The 20,714-nt window shown below is 42.2% G+C and overlaps 1 protein-coding gene across 3 annotated transcripts in view; it reads left to right on the forward strand.

Moving 5' to 3' along the window:
• mfsd1l (major facilitator superfamily domain containing 1-like) overlaps positions 1 to 20,714 on the forward strand; it is a 41,081-nt gene that overhangs the window by 6,722 nt on the left and 13,645 nt on the right. For 2 of the 3 annotated variants that reach the window (XM_043712061.1, XM_043712063.1), the window contains 7 exons: positions 2,840 to 2,949; positions 8,210 to 8,265; positions 10,482 to 10,625; positions 13,637 to 13,795; positions 15,425 to 15,540; positions 15,738 to 15,838; positions 17,594 to 17,705. In XM_043712061.1, the coding sequence (XP_043567996.1) occupies positions 2,840 to 2,949; positions 8,210 to 8,265; positions 10,482 to 10,625; positions 13,637 to 13,795; positions 15,425 to 15,540; positions 15,738 to 15,838; positions 17,594 to 17,705 (798 nt within the window). The remainder of the gene's footprint in view (positions 1 to 2,839; positions 2,950 to 8,209; positions 8,266 to 10,481; positions 10,626 to 13,636; positions 13,796 to 15,424; positions 15,541 to 15,737; positions 15,839 to 17,593; positions 17,706 to 20,714) is intronic. The other variant, XM_043712064.1, reaches the window with a different exon arrangement.

A 20,714-nucleotide genomic window follows, 5' to 3' on the forward strand; every position in this document is an offset into this window, starting at 1 on the left:
TATATCAGAATTCACTACCAGGCTGTTATGACCACTAGGTATTATGGTAGCACACCAACCAACAGCCACACTATGCCAACTACTTACCAGGATAAAGAACCCCATACCCACAACGTGTAGGACCAATGTGGTGTACAAAATCCTTTGTAACAACTGTAACAAGCACGACATCGGAAATACAGGAAGAAAACTAGCCATCCGACTTCATGAACACCAACTGGCAACTAAACGACATGGTCCACTCTCCCTCATCTCTGTACACGCAGACCCCCAAGAGGGCCATCAATTTGACTATGACAACATAACCATTCTAGGACGAGCCAACCAGAGACAAGTCAGAGTTCTTGGAAACCTGGTTTTCATTCTGAAGAGGGTTCAGAAGAGACTGGATGTTGCTAGCTATGGAAGGTTTGAGTTATAAAGAAAGGCTGAAACTTTTTTTTTCACTGCAGCATAGGAAGTTGAGATGACCTTCTAGAAGTTTATAAAATCTGAGAGGTACAGATAAGGCTAAGGTAGGTGTCTTTTTCCGAGGATGGGGGATTTCAAGACTACGGGGCCACAAATTTAAGGTGAAAGGAGAGAGAGGTGACAGGCAAAAGTTTTATACTGAGGGTGGTTTATGTGTGGAATGTACTTCCTGAGGAGGAAGTGGTGGATGTGGGCACAGTAACTATGTTTAAAATACATTTGGTTAAGTGCATGGATAGGAAAGATTTGGAGGGATATGGGCAGGAGCAGGCAGGTTGGACTTAGTTTAGTTTGAGATTATACAGAGGAACCTCAATTTTATCCAAGAAAGATGGGCAGGCACTATTTCGATCGGATAATTGATTATTCGGTTAATCGATTCAATGGCTTTCCTCTGGGACTTGGAGTTTTCTGTGAAGTCTGCTCCCTGTTCAGGAGATGAGGCAGCAGTGCACTGTGCGTGAGACCCAATCCGCCCCATGCCCACCCCAATCCTTCCAACACCCAAACCATTCAGCACTGCCCCCTTTCTTCCTCCCCCACAGGGCAGCTGGACTGGACACCAACAGTAAGACGGCTGCTACCTTTCTGGGGTAAGTCTCCAAGACACAGACAGACATGCACACATACACCTTTTTAACTGCAACCTTTTGACAAGTTCCACCTCTACTCTGTACAGGGCAATGTTAGAGAGAATATCGGGGGAAGGGCATTTAGGGATCCCCCCCTGTGTAGAACTCCAGGGAAAGTGTGCGGAGAGGGAGAGAGGGCAGGAGGTCAGTCATTTAGAGACTGTGCCTGGGCTCTCATCTATGTCTAGGACTGTTCTCGGCAGAGATCGTTTTTAATTAGTGTAAACAAAAGATGAGATCAGTGTTGAAACAGCTCTTTCATGTCATGTCCCTATCTGGACCTTGAGATCTCCTTCAGATAATCCGATATTCAGATAATCGAGGTTCCTCTGTATTTGGCATGGACGTGTTGGACCGAAGGGTCTGTTTCTGTGTTGTGTGATTCTATGATGAAATTGTAGAGCTGACTGAAAGGACCATTTGGTCCTATCTTCTTTTATTCCACTGCAGAGGATGGATATGATTTATTCCAAGGGTATGAGTGTGACTTGATGCTGCCAGATTCTGTTGTGCTCTGCCTGCAATATCCTGGATGTGTACAGTATTCTTCGTCAACATTTCACTGAATTCTGTCTACCTGCTGAATGTGTTCGGTGTGCAGCTATGGATTCCAGTCTTGTCCTTTCCCTGAATCAGATGTCATTGTGAGCTGAGAACTGCTTTTAAGACATCTGAGAGTCACAACAACTTCCTCCTTGTATTTCTGTCCACACAGCCAATGGATTGAACCTGATGCTGTATTGACCTGAAGCTTTTAAACCTATTGACGTGAAGGTTTATTACATTATTATTAATATTGAATTAAATATTTTTAATTAATTGTCCACCCAAAGCTTCATGTCAGCAAAATATTAAGTTCAATTCATTGGTTGTTAAAAGTATTTAACTATGATTATATTTAAATTTAATTAATTACCAAGTTACCAAGAATTAGCATGTAAATAGTTAACAGAAAATGTACATTAAACCATTTTAAGGAAGAATCTCTTTATTCCGATTGTTAAACGACTGGGATGAGCTCCCATGTGGGATAGTGGGTACTGAAACATTAGAACTATACACAGTGTAATTTTTAGAAATGATCTGTTACCATGGTGATTATTTTGTTGTTTTGAGTCTTATTTGAAATAGCAGTGGCTTGAGTTATAGAAACACTATCTCGTGGACTGGTCCAGTAGCCTCTTGCAAAGATAGATTTCTGCAGTAATGTCACTGATTTTCATTGTAATTTAAACTGTATTAAATCAAAACAGTTCTTGCAATACAATGGGTGCATTCTGCAATAACGTTCTCCTCTTGCTATCTATAAAATTTAATGTGAATTAACTTTTGGACATGTAATAGATTTCTGGTTCTTCCTGCACTGGGTGCAGGGTATTCCCTGTTTGAGAGCGTGAGGACTGCAGATGCTGGAGATCAGAGTTGAGAACGTGGTGCTGGAAAAGCACAGCAGGTCAGGTTGCATCCAAGGAGCAGGAGAATTGACGTTTCGGGCCTAAACCCCTTCATCAGATGATGCCTGGCCCATTCACTATTTGAGTCCCATAAACTAGATCTGTACAGATGGGGATTAAATAATTTATAAAATGTGTGTTTGGGGATTCTGACTGGTCACAAGCTCAATGGCTAAACAAATTAGATGTGTAATGATTCGGGATGATAGAGGTGGGTATTTGCCCTAGTTTGATGTTTTCTGTTGTCCCTGCATAACCATTTAGTGGTGTCTGTCTTTCCAGAATCTCACTTGTCTCAATTCCACTGAGACCAATAGGACAACAGATTGTGTTGAGGGCCTGGGGATGACACCGCAGCAGTACAATCTTCTCTACGCTATCTATGCATGGACGTGAGTAACCTCTGCACCCGACAATAAATACACACGGAAAAGAAAACAAAGATTGGATTGGTGGGTGGGGGGTGCTGAAAGATACACATGGATCAGCAGGTCATGATCTTGTTGAGTGATGGAGCAGGTTCAAGAGGATGAATTGCCTCCTGCTCCTAATTTGTATATTCATAAAACTGTCATCATCATCTTGTACTTGTAAGGTTGAAGCTGACTGTATGCAGTGAGTGCAATAGTCAGAGTTAGTGTAGTAGAGTCTTATAGCATGGACTGAGGCTTTTCGGCCCATAGTGTCTATACCAGTCATCTCTTCGAATGCCATTTTCCAGCAATTGCTCAATCAAATTAGAATTGATGCTTTGAACATAAGCTCCTCATCATGAAGAGCTGATGTTCAAAACAAAGGCCTTGTGCTCAAAACAGTGACTCTCCTGCTCCTCGGACGCTGCCTGACCTGCTGTGCTTTACCAGCACCACACTCTCAAATCTGATGTCCAGCATGTGATGTCCTCTCAGCTTCTAGTTTGGTTGGGAGAAAGAAAGAATGAATAGGACAGTCCGTATCCAATTGGATAAGAAGTTTCTTCAGGATACAAAATAGAGAATTGTGGTAATGATTGATTTTTTTTGGACTGGAGACTGGTTGATCCTGAGGTTTTCCAAGAGTAAGTGCTGGGGGTATTCTTGATATCGATCAGAAAGCATTATTAATAAATTGGAGAGGGTTCAGAAGAGATCTGCAAGGATGTTGCTGGGAATGGAGAGTTTGAGTTGTGAGGAGAGGCTGGGACGTTTCTTCACTGGAGCACGGGAGGTTGACAGGTGACCTTCTGGAGATCTATAAAATCATGAGGAGCATAGAAGAGGTGAATAGCAAAGGTCTTCTCCCTAGGGTAGGTGGGCATATTTTTAAGGGGAGAGGGGGAAGATTTAAAAGGGAGTGAGGGGCAATTTTTCCATACACAGATGTGCCAGAGGAAATGGTAGATGCAGGTACAGTTAGAGTGTTTAAAAGTCATCAGGATGGCTACGTGAATCAGAAAGGTTTAGAGTATATGGGCCAGATGCAGGCAATTAGTTTAGTTTGGGAAACTTATTCTGCAAGAATGAGTTGTACTGAAGGGCTCGTTTCAGTGCTCAGTGACTCTGTGCCCATAGCCCTGTATGCCACGGCATTTCCAATATTCATCTAAATACTCCTTTTTAATATCTTGAGGGTTCTCACCTCTACCACCTTTTTAGCTGATTCCTGACTCTCTTGTGCTTAAACATTTATTAATGTGACCTACAATCATTGCCTTGTCAGCCTCTAAAAGGTTGAGAAGATTTTCCATCACTAATCTGGTGTGCTCTGTCCAGCCTGACTCTTGTGACCATAACTTCCTTGGCTCCATTCTTGTCCCATGCCTCTTCCTTGAAGCATCCATCTGTAGTCAGTTACTGAAACGCTTTGGGGCATTAACTCTGATATCCAATGTTTTGACATTCTTTTCTGACCTTTTTATTAAACGTGTGTTCTCCCATGGTCCTTTTTAACAAGGGACTGCATTCATTCAACAGTTGTTATCCTGTGATATCTGTACTTTTTTTAAAAAAAAGTAATGGACAGTATCTGAAGTCAGTTCAAACACGTGGACGTCATCATCGGCTTCAAAAATGCAAAGTTGTTCATTTTGGAAGGGAGAAGGAAAGGACAGAGTATTAGTTAAATGGAGAAAAACTGCAGAAAGCTGAAACACAAAGGGACTTCTGCATGAAATTCAGAAAGCCAGCACAAAGGTGTAGCAGGTAATCCGGAAGGCTGATGGAATATTGGTTTTTACTTCAAGAGGATTGGAATTTAAGAGTAGGGAAGTCTTACTGCAACTGTACAAAGTGCTGATGAAACCACATCTGGAATGCTGTGAACTGTTTTGGTCCTCTTATTTAAGGAAGGATGTCATTTCAGTTCAGGGATGGCTCACTAGAATGATCCCTGGTATGGAGGGATTGTCTTATGAGCAAAGGCTAAACAGGTTGGGAGTCCACTCACTGGAGTTGAGAAGAATGAGGTGATCTTATTGAAAGGGGCTTGACTGGGTAAATGCTGAGAGGATATTTTCCCTCATGGGAATATTCAAGGCTAAGGTAGATTCTTGATCTGTAGGGGAATCAAAGATTGCCCCTTGAATGTGGACATGATGGGTGTCTGACCAACTATGATCCTACTGAATGGTGGAGCAGGCTCGAGGGGCTGAATGGTCTCCACTTCCTATTCCTTATGGTCTCATGGACTCCAGCTTAACAAATATCCAACCTGTATGTTTTCTCTGTGCACTCACAACTTCCAGCCGCAATCACTGGTCTATATTGAGAAATGGGAGTACCTGGCAAATTTTCTTCCTTTTTTATCGGAGAAAGGACCGCAGATTCTGTCGATCTGAAACCAAATCAGGAATTGCTGGCAAACCTCAGCAGGTCTGGCAGCATCTGTGATGAAGAGTCACCAGATTTGAATTGTTAACCCTGCTTTCTTCCCACAGATGCTGCCAGACCTGCTGAGTTCCATCAGCAATTTCAGATTTCTTCTTTCCTTTTGTAAAACCTGTCCCCTTTGTGTCTAAAGATTTTGCCCCAGGTATCAATAGCACCTAGCAGCTTTAATACCATTCCATTTAATATGTTGCACCTTTATTTCATTCAGCAATGCGACATGCTCGCAATGACCCTGGTTGCCTTGAAGTCCAATGAGCCAAGATTTATCTCAGGTGGTCAATTCACACTCTAATCTCCTGGCATGTTTTCAGATCAAACTGTGGTTCCCCCAACTGTTGTGGTGAGCTGTTTACAAAGATTCTTCTTTATATCTGTGGCTGTTTTACCTGGAGCATCAAAGGCTGAGGGGTTACCTTTATAGAGGTTTATAAAATCGTGAGGGGCATGGTTGGGTAAATAGACAAGGTCTTTTCCCTGTGGTGGGGGAGTCCAGATCTAGAAGGCATAGGTTTAGGGTGAGAGGGGTCCTAAGGGGCAAGGTTTTTACGCAGAGGGTGGTGTGTGTATGGAATGAGCTGCCAGAGGAAGTGGCGGAGGCTGGTACAATGACAGCATTTAAAAACCATCTGGTTGGGTATATGAATAGGAAGGGTTTAGAGGGATATGGGCCAGATGCTGGTAAATGGGACTAGATTAAGTTTGGATATCTGGTCGGCATGGACCAAAGGGTCTGTTTCCGTGCAGTACATCTGATGCTATGTTTCCTTGCTGTAATTGAAACATATAATGTGGTGCTTGGTTTTCGCCATTTTAACCATATTTTGATTGTGCTGCTGCACTATTTGAAGCCCTCACCCAATGTATCTTGTTTCCAGCCCCCTGGATAAATGCAAGCCATTGTGAGGGGCATTAGCTGCCACTCCATTACCACCTCCAGTGCTACAGTGAAGAAGGCTTATATGTAATGACAGGAACAATGAGCGACTGTAACCTCACGTCCAACATCGTTTAATTTAAAAATGCATTGCAGATTTTGGCAAAAATCTGCACCTTTGACCATTATTTTCCCATTTTGTTTTCCGATAATGTAATCCTTCACTCGGGATACCAATTTCTACTTCAAAGCCCATTCCAGTAGCATGGTACAAATCCAGCTCCTATGTTCACTACAACCAGCGTACGTTCACTAGGCAACGAATCAAAATAATTATTATAAAATAATGTCAGCAACACATTGTGGGACTCATTGTGTTTGTGTTTGTGTGTTGTGCTGATCATGCTTGTGAACTTTGTTGCCTTTTCCCCAATAACCTGCCTCTTTGCAGTTAGCAGAACTGGGGATTGCTGTAAAGAGTTATGGACCAGACCAAATCCCCTCAAAATATATTAAGTCGATAACCTAGACCCTGACTTTTTCTTATTTTAAGTCAGGTGTTGTGTTCCAGATGGGCAAACTTCATTTGGACAAACTGCCAGAATTGAAGCAAAATGCACTTTATTCATGCACTACAGTGAAAATACAACAAAAGAAAGAATAAATTGGAACAACTTAACTCTATTGAATAATAGCTTATTTAACTACTAAACAATAACTGTTCCAATATGGTAACATCCCATAAACACACCCTTGGCAAAAGCAAATTCAGTAAAATAGATTGTGTCTCCTGTGATTCTAGCAGCAGGAAGAGAATGCCAGCTTTTAGCTGTAACTGAGAGAGGAATAACAACTTTCATATCCAGCTTCTAGCGCCTCCATATCGAGCAGCGACTGAAAGCTAAAATTAAAAACCAAACAAAACAGAAATTGCTGTAAAATCTCAAAGGGTCTGGCAGCATCTGTGGAGAGAAATCAGAGTTAATATTTCAGGTCCAGTGACCTTTCCTCAGAACTAAAACTAAAAATCCTGGTTCTGTGGGAGCTTGACCCCACCCATTCAGGCTGCTTCTATTGTTCCAACTTTTTAAAAAGTAAAACCAAAGCCTTGCAAGCTGTTTGTTGGCTTTGGAGCTGTTTTTTTTTTAGATTAGATTAGATTAGATTACAGTGTGGAAACAGGCCCTTCGGCCCAACAAGTCCACACCGACCCGCCGAAGCGAAACCCACCCATACCCCTACATTTACCCCTTACCTAACACTACAGGCAATTTAGTATGGCCAATTCACCTGACCCTGCACATCTTTGGATGGTACCTCTGTCTCAACCTTTCTTCATTTTCTAAAAAAAGGACAAAATACATCTCTTAAAACACAGTATCGTCACAAAAGCTTGTTCATACCTTTTCCAACTCCCTCCCTGCATTTCAGATTTTGTAACATCAATTCTTTGTGTATTTTGAGTTAAAGGTTCATTTTTCATTATCACGAGCAGTTCTCCTGCTGGTTTTCAGTGATTTCTGATCATATACAAGAGGTTTATCAGGTTACTCAATGTCCTGCTGGCAGAGACATTAAACCATGAAATGCCATTTGCTTTGGCCTGTTGGATAGGCGACAGGAATGAAGACTAAGTTCAACAGAAGTTTGCCATTGTCCCTTCATACCCCAATTAATGTATACTGTCTTTGCCAGGGACTATAAGCTTGGCTTCTTTCCACAGAAGCTTAGAAATTTGATGGAGATGGGGAGGGTGGAAACTGGGCTCAGACCATGCAGTAGTCAACTGGATGCTAAGAAAGAAAGGGAGGGGTGAGGATGGCTCCAATTCAGTATTAGTTCTTTTGAAAAGCACAACATTCCTCAGCAGTTTTTGCATTTTGTTTCATAATTGTATTTTCTGTCTTGCAGCAATGCTGTGGTGGTGACACTGTCTGGTTTCTTCATTGACAAGCTGGGAAGTGGTGGTGAGTCTGAAGGGAGGGTATAACCTGGAGCACTCCTACCCAGTAGAAGAGCTGATTTCAGATCAAAATAAACGCTCCTCCTGATTTGGAGGTGCCGGTGTAGGACTGGGGTGTATAAGCTTAAAACTCACACAACACCAGGTTATTAGTCCAACAGGTTTAATTGGAAGCACGAGCTTTCTGCTGGTTTCTTCATTGACAAGCTGGGAAGTGGTGGTGAGTCTGAAGGGAGGGTATAACCTGGAGCACTCCTACCCAGTAGAAGAGCTGATTTCAGATCAAAATAAATGCTCCTCCTGATTTGGAGGTGCCGGTGTAGGACTGGGGTGTACAAGCTTAAAACTCACACAACACCAGGTTATTAGTCCAACAGGTTTAATTGGAAGCACTAGCTTTCAGATGTTGCTCCTTCATCGGGTGGTTGTGCTGATGAAGGAGCAGCGGTGCGAAAGCTCGTGCTTCCAATTAAACCTGTTGGACTATAACCTGGGGGTTGTCTGATTTTTAAATTTGCTCCTCATGCTAAGGTTAATAGGCTGAATCCTGTTATAGCACCTAGAAATCAAAAGCTTTATCAGACTTTTCAAAATCAGGTTATCTATCAATGATGGGTAAAGTAGTGGTGAATAAGAGAAACCTGGCACAGATGTTTTCCTAACCAGTTCAGGATCAGGGGCCTGGAGAGGATTTGTCCCTCCAGCCTATAAACTTCAACAGTAACTCCAACTATTAATTTGTAGCTTTTAAATCTTGTATATCCAACATTCTCCCATTGGTTCAATACTGTTGCTAATATCTTGCACAAAACATTGCCAGTTATCTATCTGGCTAACTTGAATTGTCCCACTTTTCTGGATTTCCTCATTTGGCCAATTTTAGATTTCTGACACTGGATTCCTCCTGTCACATACATAGCTGATCTTGCATGTTAGTTTTTTTTTTACTGTTTGTTCCTGTTTTACCTTCTAATATGTTGCTTATGATGGTCAAAGCTCCCTTTCCAGGATCTGGCTGTTCCACTGGGAATTCCTCATCTTGGCAGAAATTCCACAGTTAACACTGCACCCATGTTGGGGGGGAGAGAGATGAGGCATGGACCTGTCTGAACAGCCATTTTGATGTCTCACATTGGAATTAAGAAGAATGAGGAGGAATCTTTATAAGAACATCAAATTATGATGGGAGTCGGTAAGGTAGATGTAAGGAGGTTGTTTCCACTCTTTGGGTGAAGCGTCAAAATGAGGGGGAGCTGATTTCAGACTGAGTGGAGGAGAAACTTCTTCACCCAAAGGGTTGTGAATCTGTGGAACGGTATGTGATGGGTGGCAGTTCTAGGAAGGGGGGAAGGGTCAGACGGCCTACTCCTGCTCCTAGTTCTTATGTTCTGAGGCAGGAATTGAATCCAGTGCTAGGCACTGTGCTGCCTGGTTGGGTAACTCTTATTTGGGTAACTTTGCCATTTCCAGAAGCTTCAACCTCCTTCAGCATCAGTTGTGGTTTGTTACTGACCTCTTCCAAGCTGAAACCCAAGTGACTAATTAGCAACGTATCTTCTCAAAAATACACTGTTTGCCAGAGTCAAGACCTTCATTCACATTCGGGAGGCTGATGACCATCCAGAGAAGCTGAATTGCAAAAGTGCAGGAACTAGTTTGTCTTTATGACCCTTTGTGCCAGTGTATTATTTCAGCATTAGATCAATTGAGTAGACAAATCCAAATGATATATGTTTGAAAGCCAGAGAGAAATCAACTTAATGGTTTTCTTAATCATGACAGGAAATACATGCAGATTCTGCAGTAGTAATGATGACAAAATTGGCAGCATTCACTATTTATTACTTAGAAGCTGACAGCAATTTCAGGAGTCCACATCTGGACACTTACAAATCTGCAGGTTGGAGTTAGTGATGGTTTTCTTTTAGTTTCTTTATGGGTGTGCTGTTGCAGACTCCAACTTGCAATCTGTTAAAAATTGACAAGAACATTCTTTCTCTACTTGTAGATCAAGGCTTTTTGAGATTTTTATTACAGCACTTTAAAAGAAGTTGGTTGCTAAGATTGTAAAGTTAGACAACAAGGTGTATGAGTACTGTTGAACAGCTTTTTTTTTATCCTTGATTTTAATTGCTATTTAAATGTTGAGTCGTTCTCTTGCGAAAATCAGAATTATTTGTTTCTGATTCTGTCCTCTCACCCCATCCCCCACCACCATAGTTGGGATCATCCTTTTCTCCATCCTTATTGTTCTGGGCTCGGCTACTTTTGCTTTAGGATCTCACTTCAAGGGCACATGTTACCTCTTACCTCTGATGCTCATTGGCCGACTTCTCTTTGGCTCAAGCAATGGATCACTGATCAGTGAGTACCAGTTCTGGCCTAATTGTAGTAGATTGTGAATTAACCAGCTGAGAGGATTCGTGTTGATTTCCTTTTGTGTATGAATGTACAACTGAAAATACTTCAATGTTAACTTTCCAGGATAATCTCACATTTATGGTAACTATTTCTCTCCCACTGTTTTCATCCTATTTCCCTGAAGGATTGTTTGGAAATGGAAATGGAAAGATGTGGAAAAACATGTAGCACTTGGTAGGGGCCATGAGTACAATTAATGGATTCCTCTCATGACATTGTTCACAACATTTATGTTTTAACTGTGTCTCATATAATTGCCTACTGTAGAAGCTTTTTTTTTCAATTGAAACAGTATCTTTAAAGAAAAGAAGGTAAGGTTCACAATTTTGAGAGAAATCCATTGGCAGAACTCCATGTTTGCTGCAGCATGTTTCACTCATCCCTGTGTTTGGTCACAGTGGGTTGACTTTGGGGTTTTAATGAGAAGGTGCTATGGCTTTGCCACATCTTGAGTTCCATACCAGAAACCAAATTGTTTTGGAATAGCCCTGATTTTTATCAGCAATAGTCCAGAACTTGAAAATGTCTTGAATCTGATTTATTATCTGAGTATCTATTTATATTGAATTTATTATCTTCTGGGATGGACATTTTCCTTCGCTAAGAGTTTAAATTAGAGTCCTTGGGAAGACCAGATTTGTCTTGTCCAGATTCCATGTTGCTTTGTAATGACACAGTCCGAGAACGTTCTGTGTCTGTGTTGGATGTACTTAGTCCGTTTATTTAAGGGACAAAGTGTAGATGTCACTGGACTAGTCCTTCAAAGGCCCATAATCTGAGGACATTAATTCAAATTCTCCCGTGGCAGATGGGGAATTTAAATTTTAACGAGTAAATCAGAATTTAAAGATAATTATTGTGCCCAATATTATTGAGACTATCACCAATTGATGTAAAAATCCATCGAGTTCACTTACATCACTTAGGGAGGAAAATCTGTCATCCTTGCCCAGTCTGGTCCATACATGACTCCAGACTCCCAGTCAAAGTAGTTGATTCTGGATTGCCTTCTGAAATGGCAGAGGAAGCCACTCCTTTCTGGGGCAATTAGGAAGGGCATAGCCAGCAACACCAAACCTTCCCTGAAAGACTGAATGGGAGGATATTGGAAGTGGAGCTAGCGAAGGTGCCACCTAGTCTCTTGGGCAGTGGTGCTACGGCCTTCTGCTCCTCAAAGGTTTGCAGGGTTATGCAAATACTACCTCCTGGTGGCAGGCAGCAGAATGAAGATATCCTACAGAATGGATCGGTCACTACCTTCTTAATTAGTCAATGGCAGTTGGTTTAGCTCAGTTGGCTGGACGGTTAGCTTACGAAACAGTGTGATGCTAACTGCTTGGGTTCAATTCCCATCACTAGCTGAGGTTACCTTGATGGAATCTTAACCTCTCCCTTTGCCTGAGATGTGGTGGCCATCCAGTTAAATCACCACCAGTCGTCTCTCTCTAATGAGTGAGCTGCCCTATGGTGGGGTAAGACCATGGCAACTTTTGATTTTGTCATGGTCTCAGCAGAGAGCACAATGGAAATGTATCATGATGTCAGTGTCACATGACTATGTAGAACAATCTGGAAGGAGGCAGTCGCCTGACTGGGGTCTGAGTTTGTGTGTGTGTGTGTGTGTGTCTGCTGCACTTTTTAATTAGAATCTTGAGAGTAGCTGACTGAACCTGAGAACTGGTTGACATGAGTCAAAGAAATGTTATTTTTGGAGTGGTGGGAGGTGGCATTGACAAATAGGGGACCTTGGTTCAGTGTTTGGATCTCAGCTTTACACAAGATACATTAACAAGTTGGGTGAGGGAATAAGAATTCAGGTTTCCACGTTATGTTGATGACGCACAACTAGTTGGGATTGTGAGCAGTGAAGAGAACGTATAGATGCTTTCGGACGGTATTAGACAAGTCGAGTGAATGGGAAACAGTGTGGCAGATGCAGTATAATGTGGATAAATGTGTAATTGTCCACTCCATAGACCAACAGAATGTCAGGCTACTATTTAAGTGATTGATTGATTGGGAATTATTAATATGCAAAGGGATCTGGGTGTCCTTGTACACTGGTCACTGAAGGCATGCAGTTTGACAGACAAATGATTATATTGTGAGAGGGTTTGTGTAGAGGAGCAACAAAATCTTACTGTAGTTGTACAGGGCCTTGGTGAGACTGCACCTGGAGTACTGTGTGCAGTTTTGGTCTCTCCACCTGAGAAAGGATACGTCACCACTGAGGGAGTTCAATAGAGATTCATTTGACTGATTCCTGCAGTGGCATGTTTGTCAGATAAGCGGAGAAGGGGTGTGTACTCACTAAAGTTTAGAGAATGAAAGGAGATCTCATTGAAACACACCAAGTTCAGACAGGGCTGCACAATAGATGGAGGAGTTATATTTCCTCTGGCTGAGAGAGAGGATTCCCACAATGAGGGCTTTGCAATCTTGGGTCATTCTTGATGTGGAGGTGTCGCTGTTGGACTGGGGTGGACAAAGTCAGAAGTCACGTGGGACCAGGTTATAGTCCAATGGGGATTTACTTGAAATCACAAGCCTTCAGAGCGCTGCTTCTTTGCCAGGCAAAGTCTACTCCGAAAGCTTGTGATTTCAAATAAATCCCCATTGGACTATAACCTGGTGCCACGTGACTTCCGACTCAGGCCACTCAGTATAAGGTGAAAAATGTCTTCGTTCAGAGGGTTGTGAACTTGTGGATTTCTGTACCACAGGGGGAAGTGAGGACTGAATACTGAATGTATTCAAGAAAGAAGTGGATTGCGAGAGGTTAAAGTAGTCGAGGGGCATGGGGGTGAAAACAGCAATAAGACATTGGGGTAGAAGATCAGCCTTGGTCATGTTGAATAGTAGAGGGTCTCACTGTGCGGAATGGCCTTCTGCTCCTGTTTTCTCACTTTTGTATTTTCTTCCCACCCATCTCCCCCCGCCCCCTCACCTCCCAGTTGCTCAGGACCGAATTATTGCGTTCTGGTTTAAAGGTAAGGAGCTTTCGCTGGCTTTCGGCCTACAGTTGACTTGTTCCCGTCTAGGCAGTGTCCTCAACTTCTTCCTAACGCCCTCCATCGACAGAAACTTTGGAATTCAGTGGACACTTTGGGGAGGTAAGAATTTCTTTTTTTTGTTTTGAGGGAGGAAAGTTTCTTAATGCTTAAGTTTCAGGAGGTTGAAGGGAAAAGAAATCTTAGTGATCAGTGATAATCCTATTGAAGAGCAGAGCAGGCTCGAGGGGCCAAATGGCCTACTCCTGCTCCTATTTCTAATGGTCTTATGTCTTACATTGGGTGTAAATCTAAATATGGTAAGTGCTGCTTATTCAGTTTGTATTAACGTAATCATTGGTTAGTAGTCAGATTACCATTCGCCAGTTAATGTTTATTTTAATTCATCAATAACTAAATAGAAGTGCAAATATGAATACTGTACATCGTGGCATGTACATCAAACTGGTGTTTAAGACCAAGCCCAGTGCCGCTAATGCTCCCTCTAACTGTAGAAAGGAGGAAAATGGTGCCTGGAGAGTGACTTGCATTTCGCAAAATCTCTTTAGAAAGAGATTCAATAAATTTCATTACCTCGTAACTCTACGTCACTGAATGTCTCTGGTGTTATAACTTTTGACCCCACGAACTTAGTGCTTTCCTATAGTGATTTCAGTTACCTCAGTCCCATTCTTAATTTATTGTATACTAGTTGTGTTTAAGGTTGGTTGAGGATAATGATTTGGGTTGTTGTTGTTTGAATGCATATAAAGTCACTTCCCAAGGGGAGAAGCTACAGAAGCCTGAACACACACACCAGCCGGTTTTGGAACAGTTTCTAACCTACTGTTGTTAGATTACTGAATGGACTCACAAACTCTTAATATTCGCCTGTACCTGTGTTTCTGTTTTTGCTGCTGTTTACCTATTATTTACTTATCTCTGCCAACTTAACTCTGTGATCTGCCTGTATTGCTCGCAAGACAAAGCTTTTCACTGTGCCTCAGTACACATGACAATCAATTCAATTCAATTGTATGGTGAGCTCGCAGGGGTGGACTTGTTGAACCGGGGTGGGCTCGCAGGCGTGGACTTGTAATGTTTGTCTGTGAATAAATCTAACTTGAGGAAAGATTGGCTCTAGTTTCATCCTTCACTCAATGGCTATTGGGGGGCTTCACGTTCCTCCCTCTCTCACTGTCTCTCTGGCTTTTTCAGACTTTCCTTCCTTAAGCTGTTCCCAACTCCCAATATCTCCTTTGGCTCAGTATCCATTTTTGTTAGGAAGCCTCCGAAAGATTTTGGGACATTGTATAAAGAATGGGTATGATATAAATATATGAGACTGCACTTGGCAACTGTTAAGTTCTGACTGCCACAGTGGAGGAGATGGCCTAGTGGAATTATTGCTAGATTACTGAGGTCTCTGGATTAATAATGTTCTGGGGATTGGGTTCAAATCCTGTCATGGCAGACGGAATAAAAAAAGACAAATGTCTAATGATGACTATGCAACTGCTGCCGATTATTGGTAAAATCGGTCTGGTGCACTAACTTCCTTCCCTGAGGGACATCTGCCCATATCTTGTGTGGACAACATGTGACTCCAGACTCTTAATTGCCTCTGGGCAATAAATGGTAGCCTAGCCAGCGATGCCCTCATTCTGTTAATGAGTATAAATAGAAAATAGTTTTTGGACTGGTGCCATTTCTGTTTATAAACTAATCAATCGTCTGGTTCATTTTTCTCAGGTATGTTGCTGTGTGTTCTTAGTTTTTTCTCCGCCATCATTGTTAGTGTCCTGGATAAAGTTGGCACAAAACAGCTTGGACTAGATGCTGTCCTTCTGGAGGATTCTAAAAAAGTGGTGCGTGATTTAAGGATCTCGGGGGATTCGGCCTTCTGTAAACTGTCTGTATTTGCCTAGGTAGTTGTTATCTGAAATGGAGCAGGATTCCTGGTCCCTGATGGAGGGATCCACAAGATTTCATCACACGTTGCTCGAGTTGACTTTAACCTCCACCAGGATGCTGTTGTCTTACCATTTTTCTTCTTTCGCCTCAGCGTTTCCAAGATATTCGTTATTTGTCTCTCCGCTACTGGCTCCTTGTGGTCACCATCATGTTCTTTTACAATGGGATCTTCCCATTTGTCGCTGATGCCAGGTGAGGAGTGTTCCCCTGTTTTGAAATGTCCAGGTTCTGAAACACTTGTACCACAATCCTCTTGGGTCCCATTGATCTTTTCGCAGGATGCGAGTATTTGAGAGTTTTGATCCATGGGGCGGCACGGTGGCTCAGTGGTTAGTGCTGCTGCCTCACAGCGCCAAGGACCCAGGTTCGATTCCAGCCTTGGGCAGCTGACTGTGTGGAGTTTGCACATTCTCCCAGTGTCTGCGTGGGTTTCCTCCCACTGTCCAAAGACGTGCAGGTTTAGTTAGAGACATTAGTTAGAGAGAAATGGGTCTTGGTGGGTTATTCTTCGGAGGGTCAGTGCGGACTTGTTGGGCCAAAGGGCCTGTTTCCACACTGTAGAGAATCTAATCTAATCTCTCCATGCTACAAGAACAGTTATTCCCCCATGGTGTAAGAGTGTGGTCACTGTATAAGCAGGGGAAGGCTGCAAAGTGAATGTTTTGTTTTCAGTGTAGATGTTTAAATTTTCTTTAAACCTGGTCATGGGAGTGTGTCTGTGTGTGTGTATTTGGAATGGGCTGGCTTAGTCCTCTTTTGTCCAGTATGTTGTTGGCGTATGTTTTAACACAGTAGGATCTCCACCTTTCAATCTTTTTCATTCCTGGGTGAGGGTGGGGGCTGCACAACAGTAACCAGGAACTTCACGAGAGAAAAACCAAATGATGTAAACAAGTAATTATTAGAAATAACCATAAAGACAAGTGCCAAGGAGCAAAGCTTCGGAATAAAGTCAGTGTTTTGCCATTCTTGTGAAGTAACAGAGCTAGAGAGAGGAAAAACTAATCTGCCCCAATGGATGATGATAAGGGGGAGGGGACTGGTGTCTGGGGCTGAGCTGAGGAGTTGGGTTTAACCAACACTGACCCTAAGTCACCTCTTGGAGGGGAAACAGTCCAGACCAGTCTCTGCAGAATTCCATCCGAGTGAGTCAGCCTGGGGTTACCCCTCTCAGCCTGCCAGTTACTCCACTACCACCACTGCCCTGTCCCATCTCTGCCAGTCCCCCACATGCCCATCTACCCTTTTCCCCCTCTTAGCTGTCTTTTTCTCTATCCCCTATCAGATTCTCCCATTCTCACTGATAATTACCCCATTGGCCCCACTGCCCCTCTCTCGGCTTCTAAACAGGAACTGAGTCAGTGTGGGGTTGGCAGATATCCTTTTTCACATTCTACGGTGTGATTCTGCTGCTGCTCGTATATGAATGGGGTTCTGGTCTGTGCAGCACTATACACACAAAAGCAGTTTCATTACATCACTGTTGTGAAATTCCAGTTGAGTACTTGTTGGAACCTCTAGCATTTAATTATTTAAAACGTAAACTGTGGAAACTAAATAAACATTGTGCGCAGTCTGGCAGCACCTGAGGAGAGAGAACAGTTAATGTTTGAAGATCGATATGACAGTTCTTTTGTTATTGAACTCAAAATGTTTAAGTCTGTTTCTGTCACCACAGATGCTGCCAAATCTCCTGGGTTTCTCCAGCAGTTTCTGTATTTGTTTCAGATTTCCAGTATACATACTATTTGCTTTTATGTGGAAACCCGTTGAACTTTACTGAAATTGCCTATTCGAAAAGTGTGGTGCTGGAAAAGCACAGCAGGTTAGGCAGCATCTGAGGAGCAGGAGAGTCGACGTTTCGAGTTGAAGCCCTTTATCTTGAATGTGAATCTGTTACCCTATAACTCTGACCTAAATTTGAGGAGGTCTTTGTTTGTTTTCCAGCAAATTTATTCAGGATAAATATTCTGGGTACAGTCAGCAAGAAGCCTCCTATATTGCTGGTGCTATCTACGATGCCTCACTGCTGCTGTTTTCAATCGCTGGGATCCTCGTTGTGAGTACTATCTGGTTTACCTCACCGCACAGCAGTTTGGGATCACTTGGTTTGAGAGCGAGTGAGCAAGCTTGGTTGTTGTTTGTTTGACTATCCCTGACTATAGATGGAAGTAGATCAGGACACCTCTGAAACTGACCTTTTAATCTAAGGTATCGCTTCACCATAATGTGTCTCTGTGTCTCTGAAATGCACTCCATTAATGGTCCATTTGTTTGCTTAAAATGATTAAGCTTATTTGTCTGTTGTGTGAAGAACACACAATGTGTGACAGGAAGGTTTAAATATCTTGGAAGAAATTGTGCTGAGAGCTCATTTAATCATTTCAATTTTTACAGGCACTCAGTGCGAACCTAAATTTGAACTGGGTTCAATCTGCTATTTAAAATGTTCCTGTATAATGTGTCATAGGTTATTTTTAAACTATGTAACTGTAAGATATAGGAGCAGGATTGGGCTAGAGTCTGCTCTGCCATTCAACCATGGCTGATATGTTTCTCAACCCCATTCTCCTGCCTTCTCCCTGTAACCCTTGATCCCCTGACTAATTAAGAGCCTATTTATCTCTGTCTTAAATACGCTGAGACTTGATCTCCATGCCCCCCTGCAGCAGTGAGTTCCACAAATTTCCCACTCTCTAGAACAAATTCCTCCTCACCTCAAATTCTAAGGGGTCATCCCTTCACTCTGAGGCTGTGCCCTTGAGTCCTAGTCTCTCCCTCTTCTCCACGTCCACTCTATCCAGGCGCCTCAATATTCTGTATGTTTCAATGAGATCGCCCCATGTCCGACTAAACTCCATTGAGTGCAGACCCAGAGTTGTCAGTTATTGCACTTTATCCCCAGGCTCATTTATGTAAATCTCCTCTGGACCCCATCCAACCCCAGCATATCCTTTCGTGTTAGAGGCCCCAATGTCCTCTCCATGTTCTAAATACGGCTGACCAAAGCCTTGTGCAACCTCGGCAAAATATTCCTGTTTTGAAATTCTAGCCCTCTCAAAATGTTTGCCTTCCTAACATGCAGGTTCTGTTGGCAATTAACCTTAAGGGAACCTTGAACCCAGACCCAAAAGTCCCTTTGTGCTTCAGATTTCCAAAGCCTTTCCCCATTTAGAAAATAGTCTACACCTCTATTCTTACTATCAAAGTTCATAACCTCTCACTTTCCCACATAGTATTCCTAGCCTGTCCAAGTCCTTCTGCAGCCTCCCAGCTTCCTCAATACGACCTGTCGACATATTGAGACTGTTCTGATCAGGGAATCGTTTGATTGTGAAAATGCTGTGTTACTATTGGGGATGCTGGAGGAGGTGCATGAAATTACAAGGGCAAAAGGAGTTGTTTAAAACTGACACTTGGAAAAGATAATGTTGTCAGTATTTCAGTAATTTAATCAGTGCTGAAAAACTACAAAGATCTAACTTGACAGGTGTTGAAGAGGGCAGCAGAGAAAGGGATCACCCTCAGTGTACAAATGAATAACAGCAGACCACTCGGCCCTTTGAGCCTGCTGTACCATTCAATAAGATCATAGCCGACCTGATTTTAACACCAACTCTACATATCCCTGATAATAGTCCATCCTCTTGATAATCAAGAATCAACTACTTCTGTCTTAAAGATATTTAAAGATTCTGCATCCACGAGCTTTTGAGGAAAGCAATTCCAAATATAACCCTCAGAAAATGTTTCTTCATCTCCGTTTTAAATGGCTGACTCTTTATAATTAAACAGTGACCTCTTGTCCGAGATTCTCCCACAAGAGGAAATATCCTTTCCAGGTCCATCCGATCAAGTGTCCTCGGGATCTTTTATGTTTCAGTTCAGTCACCTCTGACCCCTCTAAACTGAAGAGGATACAGGCCCAGTCTATCTAGCCTTCCCTCATAGGGCAATCTGCCATCACTCCAGTCTTAGTCTGGTAAACTTTCTGTGAACTACTTCCAATGCATTATCATCTTTCTACAAGTAAAGTGCCGAATACTATACAAAATACTGAAGATGTGGTCTTACCAATGCTATGTATAACTGGAGCATAGTCTCCCAACGCTTTCATACAATTCCCATTGTAATAAAACATGATATTCTATTAGCTTTCCTGATTTACTTGCTGTACCTGCATACTAACCTTCTGTAATTCATGTACTGTGGCATCCAGATCTCTCTGCATCTTGGAACTCTGTAATCTCTCACCTTTTTTTTAGATAGTTAGATGAGGTATGTTGCAGAGTGATTGTAATGAATGTGAGGATGGTTTGAGAAAGCAGAGTGTAACATATCATGACAGCACGGGCTTCGTACAGGGCAGATTGGTGATGTTTGCACGTTAACTTTAACACTATTGAAAATATTAGTCAATTAGGAATAAAATAAATATAACTTCAAAATTCACTTGCTCAGAGCAATGATCTGATATCCCTGATGATGACAGACTTAGAATCTTAATGAGACAAACTTTTGTCTAATTAATGTCTCAGTTTATTAACTCTGGATCTCAGTACTGTGTCCTGCACTTGTAATCTGTAATTTATTGTTTGGGAAATATGCTTGTGATCTATTATTGCATGGTTGTGGAGTGTTAAAATCAGGCCATGAGCCTGGAGTTTATTGTACACGGGCCATTGGACCCAATACAAAGATCGTGATCAGATCCTAATGAATGCTGGAATGAATTGTTCGGCTTTGTCTAATGCTGATGCACGACTAAGTTGTTACTTTTAAGTACATTGCTTGACAGTTAAAGAAATTAAAACATCACCTAGGTTGCATTTGACAATTCTGGCCAGGGGAGGGAGCCTGTTCCTGCCCTAAAATAATTTTTCTCAGTTTTAAAAACAACACCGGGACTAGTTTTGTTGTTGATATACGTTTTTGGATCTATTTTCCATTCAGTTTGTCTTCTTTTATATCCAAATTAATCCTTGCTCTCTCCACTCCTTTGAAATAAATTCTCCAACCCACTTAGTCTCATCTCTCTCTGTCTCTCTCGCTCGTCTGTGTTTGTCTC

Source organism: Chiloscyllium plagiosum, chromosome 21, assembly GCF_004010195.1.
Source record: "Chiloscyllium plagiosum isolate BGI_BamShark_2017 chromosome 21, ASM401019v2, whole genome shotgun sequence".
Lineage (NCBI taxonomy): Eukaryota > Metazoa > Chordata > Chondrichthyes > Orectolobiformes > Hemiscylliidae > Chiloscyllium > Chiloscyllium plagiosum.